The sequence below is a fragment of the Triticum aestivum genome, chromosome 6B (genome assembly GCF_018294505.1).
Source record: "Triticum aestivum cultivar Chinese Spring chromosome 6B, IWGSC CS RefSeq v2.1, whole genome shotgun sequence".
Classification (NCBI taxonomy): domain Eukaryota; kingdom Viridiplantae; phylum Streptophyta; class Magnoliopsida; order Poales; family Poaceae; genus Triticum; species Triticum aestivum.
Window position 1 is genome coordinate 100914472 of NC_057810.1, and position 6227 is coordinate 100920698.

General features: G+C 46.1%; 1 protein-coding gene across 1 annotated transcript; it reads right to left on the reverse strand.

Annotated features, from left to right (window-relative positions):
- Positions 1-312: 312 nt before the first annotated feature.
- Positions 313-6026, reverse strand: LOC123136016 (probable alkaline/neutral invertase F). Its single transcript, XM_044555290.1, has 5 exons — positions 5889-6026; positions 4083-4519; positions 3407-3841; positions 2042-2594; positions 313-1071 (listed from the first exon to the last, which is right to left on the reverse strand). Exons 2-5 carry the CDS (start codon positions 4482-4484, stop codon positions 758-760), a joined length of 1704 nt encoding a protein of 567 aa, XP_044411225.1. The 5' UTR covers positions 4485-4519; positions 5889-6026; the 3' UTR covers positions 313-757.
- Positions 6027-6227: the final 201 nt, after the last annotated feature.

The following is a 6227-nucleotide window of genomic DNA, read 5'->3' on the forward strand; positions in this document are numbered from 1 at the left end:
CCACTTGAAAGCTCAATTTGGTTCAGTGTTCTTAGTAAACGAACACGACATGAGTAACCTCATTCGTATATCTTAGTATGCTGTATAGTCACATGGTTTTAACATTGAACGCACGCGTATGCTAGGTTTAGGGGATTGTTGAATCGCTCGGCCACATCCATGGTACCGTCCTGTGGCAACGACATCCCAACGACTCAAGCACCCACATACGAAAAGGCTATAAGGACTCATCGACAAGCAGGTATGGCGAGTAACTCACACATCACTATCACCATCTCCAAAACATCAACACTTCCACGACCACACACAGAATAAGCCAACGGCGTACCATCATCAATCATTCATCAACATTCAGCGTCATCCATCATTAATTCCATCCGTAACCACGCCCAACGAACATGTTCCATCTCCACCCAAAATCTGTGCACGCGGAAAAACTACCAAAACATCCTTTCAGCAGCCTAGACATCCTCCGGTGAACCAGCGCATGCACGAGCAAATCACCAGTTATCTCTACCACTTACTCCTCACCGTTCCATCGATCCTACAGTACTTACCAATGTTCCTTTACTACCGTAAGTAACGAGTGACAGCAGCGAGACCGAAAAAAGAGAAATGTTCCTCTCCCAACACAGGGATCTATGCAGAGATGCGTCTGAACCTGTCACGTACGCCAGCTTCGTTGCGACGTTCGTATGTACGTAGTGTAATGTACCTCCTCGCCATCGGAACCGAGTGAGCCGAAACCTGTACTCTGTCAGTGTGACATGTGCAGGCCCGGGCAGGAGTTGCTGCGCTTGAGGACGGGCTCCCGGATGTGGCCGTCGTCCTCCAGGGAGACGGCGCGGAGGTTGGAGGGGTCGTCCAGGAGCATCTTGGCCACCAGGTAGCCCGCCACCGACCACGTCTGGAACTTGCGCGACTGCTTCCCGATGTACCGCCCCGTCTTGCCGTCGTAGTACTCGGGGAAGTCGTCCTTGGCCAGACGCGCCTCCATCAGCTCCACCGCGTTGCGGGCGATGTGGGGCCGCCCCAGCTTCACGCTCACCGCCACCAGGAGCCACAGCAGCACTGCACAACAGTTTGCGCGCGCCCCGAAAATGGGGAACAGAGATGTAAGCACATTGCCATATAGAAATGCAGTACATATATGGAAAGAAGATAATAATAATAATAGTAATACAATGCATGGGCACAGATCCAAGGAGCTAATACTGAATGAACATAGATGCGGCGATAAACAGCAGGGATGTGCATCAAACAACTGAAGCTGTTCACTATAAGATCTTCTATATGAGCTAAACTACCAATTTCCTATCCTATGAGGGTTATCTGATTTCAGGACATTCATATATACACCATGGACAGGTATAAAACCGAACAGAAAAGTAAAATACCACCACACAACACAGGTGTGCCCTCAAGTCCTGAACCAGTAAGTAGACTAACACTAACCACATGTATAAAGCAGAACAGCAAAGTGAATATACTAACTATCCTGCAAATATAAGTAAAAAGTGAATCCTAACAACTAACGCATGTGTGTCCTTAAGCCCAAAACAAGTAACCACTAGGGGGAAAAGGTAAAACAAATTCATGTGTTTTATGGGGGCATGATAGCGCAGGGTGTCATAATCAGATTCCTGGAAATACTGATACTGTACACAACCCTTTTCTGAATATAAATGCCTAAAAATTCACCATAATCAGATACTATGCTACTCCCTCCGTTCGGAATTACTCGTCCAAGAAATGAATGTATCTAGATGTATTTTAGTTGTAGATACATCCATTTTTGTGACAAGTAATTCCAAACGGAGGGAGTACATTCAAACACAATATGATTGCCACACAGGTAGAGTAAGAGCTACTGTGTCAAGACTGCAAATTAAACAAGGTTCACAAAGGAACCATCCATAAATCAATCCTTGACAGCTAAGCTTGACCGAAGAGCTAACTAAAACAGATCAATATTACTCCCAAGCCAGCACAATTTTTTTGAACTATAATGTGTTGTTAATCCAACTATTTTCAGACTTACCTGGCCATGACCCTCCATTGTGGTAGCTCCATCTGGTGTTCTTTGGGTCGCATCCAGTGACTATCTGCCATTCCTGGTTTTCCATTGCAGGGTAACAGATCTTCAGGGGCATCTCTCCAATAAGCTCTCCCCAGCGTTCCTCCACGAGATCCAATATTGCCTCAGCTTGTTCTCCAGTTGCCAAACATGACAGGATCGCAATGAAGTTGCCCAAGCAGAACCAGCGGAAGTCCATCCTTGCAGGACTGACATTTCCAATGAAGTAGCCACCACGGCTAGGCATGAAGTCAAATATCCAGTCAGGGATCGATTCAGGGATCACATTGAACTTGTTCAGAGCTGTCTGCGAGTACTCTTCAGTCTTGTAGCGATAGATTTCGTTGAGTCTTTGGAAGTCGAGCCAGTAGTAACTGCGCAGATGGTAGCTCAAAGCTTTGATCCTCTTTGTTATTTGGTACACAAAGTCGTCATTAGAGTCTTTCAGCAAACTCAAGGCGCATCTCAGAGCCATGAAGAAGAGTGCCTGGATTTCAAGCGGATAGCCATATATACCCTGCACGCATTTTAATTACTATAAGCAAGAGAAAATATGGCCATGAACAAATGCTTAAGATATACTCCCTCCGTTCCCAAATATTTGTCTTTCTAGAGATTTCAACAAGTGACTACATACGGAGCAAAATGAGTGAATCTACACTCTAAAATAAGTCTACATACATCCGTATGTTGTGTCCATTTGAAATGCCTAGAAAGACAAATATTTGGGAACGGAGGGAGTACATTCAGATAGTTCCCCATCCAAAGTTCATAAGATGATCCGTGCTATTTACTTGAACTTGTACAACATTATTATGCAATCTAAGGTGAACTTTGTTTCCAGTCCCAATCTCAATAAGAACCGTGATACGTGACTAAAACGAATCGCCTTATCCATTCAACACTTTGATTGATGGCATTCACTTATCTGAAAGTATGCTGTTCATAACTACACAATGCTCATACTTTCAAAACTACTGCATTATTGTGTAATGTATGATTCCTAATGTTCAGACTGATCACGTTTCAGATTCCTTATCTCATTCGTAATACATCATGCATCAGTGGTTTTTCCCTTAATCCTACATAGAATATCCTTATAAGCCTACATAGAATATCCTTATAAGCACTCACATAATCATAATGAGCTTAATGTAATTTCAATTTTGATCAAGAGTGCATTTGTAAGAATGTGCCTGGACAGTTACTTTGTAATAAAACTAATGGGATAAGGGGACAATTTCAGTTTTGATGGTAAGCACGCAGGCACAAGATATAATGTGAACCATAATAACAGAACACATTTCTTTAGTGGTGTGAGTGGCTTACCATTCTACGGTCTATCATGGAGCAACCATCAGCGCAAAGTAATGCTGGAGATGTATCAAACCCTTCAGAGAGCCACAGCTTGAGAATAAGGCGCATGGCCCTTTGGCAGTGAGGACTTTCAGCCAGAGAACTGTCCCTTGTATATTTTGTGTAAGCACGAAGAAGAAAAATCCACCATAGGCCAGAATCCACAGGAGCAACTCGCCCGATAGCAATTTCACCAAAATCAGCAAGCAGAGTTTCAGTCTTCTTCGTATGGTTGGAGTGGTGCACCTTGAAGCTTGCTGGCATCACACCCTGTCCAAGCTTAAAAAGATCAACCATCTTCTCTCTTGATTGAAGGCGAGCAGTCTCTACCAGGAAATTCTTCACTATCGTTGGTTCCCCTTTCATCAAGAAAGCCAAGGCACTAGGAACGAAATCCCTCATGAAAACCTGTTCCAGGATATGGCAAGAATTTCAGCACTGTTGATAATAATGTATGTAGGGTACAAGGAGATTTATAAGTTTTTTTCATGAGACACACAGTAGGTGCTTTACACAAGAGACAATAACTAAAAGCATCAATGTTCGCTATTCGAGAATTTTGCTCTAAAAAATACAGTAGAAGAGTAAGGGATGTTCATAACTACAAGAACGAAAGAAACAATGGTTCTACTGGGAAGGAAAAGGTAACCTGGTCATAGTTGAGTTCTGCCTGAGACTTGTCTATTGCAGCAAGAGTCCCAATTGGCTGACCTTTGAAGTAAACTATTGATTGCTTTAGGGCTTCCCAAGCAGCATCTGTGATTGTGTGCCTGTGCATTCCATTGCTGTCTGCAGTGAATTCTCCAGAAGGATCACATGAAGATATTGGTGTACAACCACCTTTAACGATCTCCGGGATTTGGGGCTGATGACAAAGTTGGAAACCACCATGCCCTATCTTAGATAAGATTGCTTGACTCACTTCAGCAGATCTGTGCCGTTCCATAGGCCACGCTTTTTTCTTCTGCTCCAGATTCAAGGAATCATTCTTGGTATCATCCGTCAGTTCTGTGACCTTACTCTGATGGGGAATTATTGGGGAGAGTACCATCTTTCTAGTTCAAAAGTTCTAAAACAGCAAAACCTCTGCTAATACAAAAAGGTAAACGCAAGTCAGATTTTATCCAAGACTGAGTTGAAATCATTTCGAAATTCAGAAAATCTATACTCCACGTAAAATAAAATACATTGCATTCTAACTGAAAAGGCAAGCATTCTGCCAGTAGCTCGTGCAACTTACAAGTGGAAATGGGTATATGTTTGGTGAAGGTTACCAATGACAAACTGAGATACCAGAACATGAACCAGAGATGAAAGCAGAGCAAAATAAAACCAACATGCACTGCATCTTTCTTACTTGAGAAGACACACAAACAAACTGCCATGTCGTTAAAATGTAAACCAACAACAAGAGGAACACATCATCTAATCCATAGAGAAAAGGCAATGACAGGAAGGGACTAACATTGGCAATTTACTCACATACTGCTAGCTGCTAGGAACAATAACTTTGGGCAATTGTCTGAAAACAAGATGGGCTATGGACAGCGCATAATTCTAATGTGAATGTGACACAAGCCAAGCCCTGTAAAATACTTCTCTCGTGTACAGCACTGAGACCAGTACTGGTTGTCCCTGCTCAGAATACTCAGGGACTTGAAATGCAAATCCAACAATCGCCTACTAAGGGGAGTATCAAAGCAAACTGATCAATCACCGCACTGCACAGGGACACAGCACAACATTACAAGCCGCTGATGTACTGTCTTACACCGACCACCACCAATCTCAAGCTCTTAACAAAAGCACGAAAACATCCACTATATCCTCCTCAACCCAATCAGCACAGATTAAACAATTACTATCACGGAGGCACAACATAATCATGATTCATCAACAAATTCGATCCTCTAAATGGAGAACCGTGAAACAGGATGGCACACCCCCTAATCGTACGCAGAACAGCACGCTGTAAATGGTGGCCAACCGCGGACGATCCGAACGCACCAGGACCAAAATCAGCGCAGCATTCCAGGCACTCTGCCACAAGAGCAGAGGCGCGGCCGTGCGCCAGGGCGACAGCCTCCGAAATCGAGCGCGACGCTACTACTCCATAAACGGATGACCTAGAGCGGAGCAGATCGGAAGACCTAGAACGCGAAAAAAATGGCCAGAACAGGGGAAGCACGAACCCGCGCGTGCGAAACCGCAAAACCCTCTCCCACCCCATAAACCTCGAGCGCAGCGAAACCGCGCGGTGAGAGAGACGGAGCGAGAGGGGAGCCCGATCGACGACGCGGCTCCGCCTCCGCCCGTCCCCCCGCCCGCGACGAGGCCTGCAGAGGCGGATCTAGACGGCGCGCGCGCGCCCGGAGGCCGCGGAGGCCGTCTCCCGGGCCGGATTTAAGCGGGAGAATCGCTGAGGGAAGGGACAAGCAGCCTCGTGCGCGCGTACCTCGGGGCCGACGGCCGAATGCTGCGGGCGGGCGGGCGGGCGGACGGGGCGGAGGCGGTGGAGGCGCGGCCGATGTCCCGACGGGGAGGAGGAGCGGGGCGGCGAGGCGTGGGAGGCGGGGTGTGTTGGGAGCCGGAGGGAGGGGGGGAAATGTGGGAGTGGGGGAGGCGTGTGGGTTTAGCGCCGCGCCTTTGTAGGGGGTAGGTCGGTGAGGGCTCGGGAGGAAGAAAGATGAAAGAGACTGGAGTAACTGTGGTAATTAATTTATCTCAACAAGAAAACTCTGGTAATTAGCTGTCACGTGCAAATTGTTTGTATCACCCGCGACTCATCCCCCCA

Bases quoted from the DNA above. Each gene is read 5' to 3' on its own strand.
- LOC123136016 (XM_044555290.1), bottom strand. From the start codon at position 4,484: ATGGTACTCTCCCCAATAATTCCCCATCAGAGTAAGGTCACAGAACTG. The intron at 3,842-4,082 runs GTTACCTTTTCC...ATCCTGGAACAG, and splicing joins CAGAACTCAACTATGACCAG to GTTTTCATGAGGGATTTCGT. The intron at 2,595-3,406 runs GTAAGCCACTCA...AAATGCGTGCAG, and splicing joins CCATGATAGACCGTAGAATG to GGTATATATGGCTATCCGCT.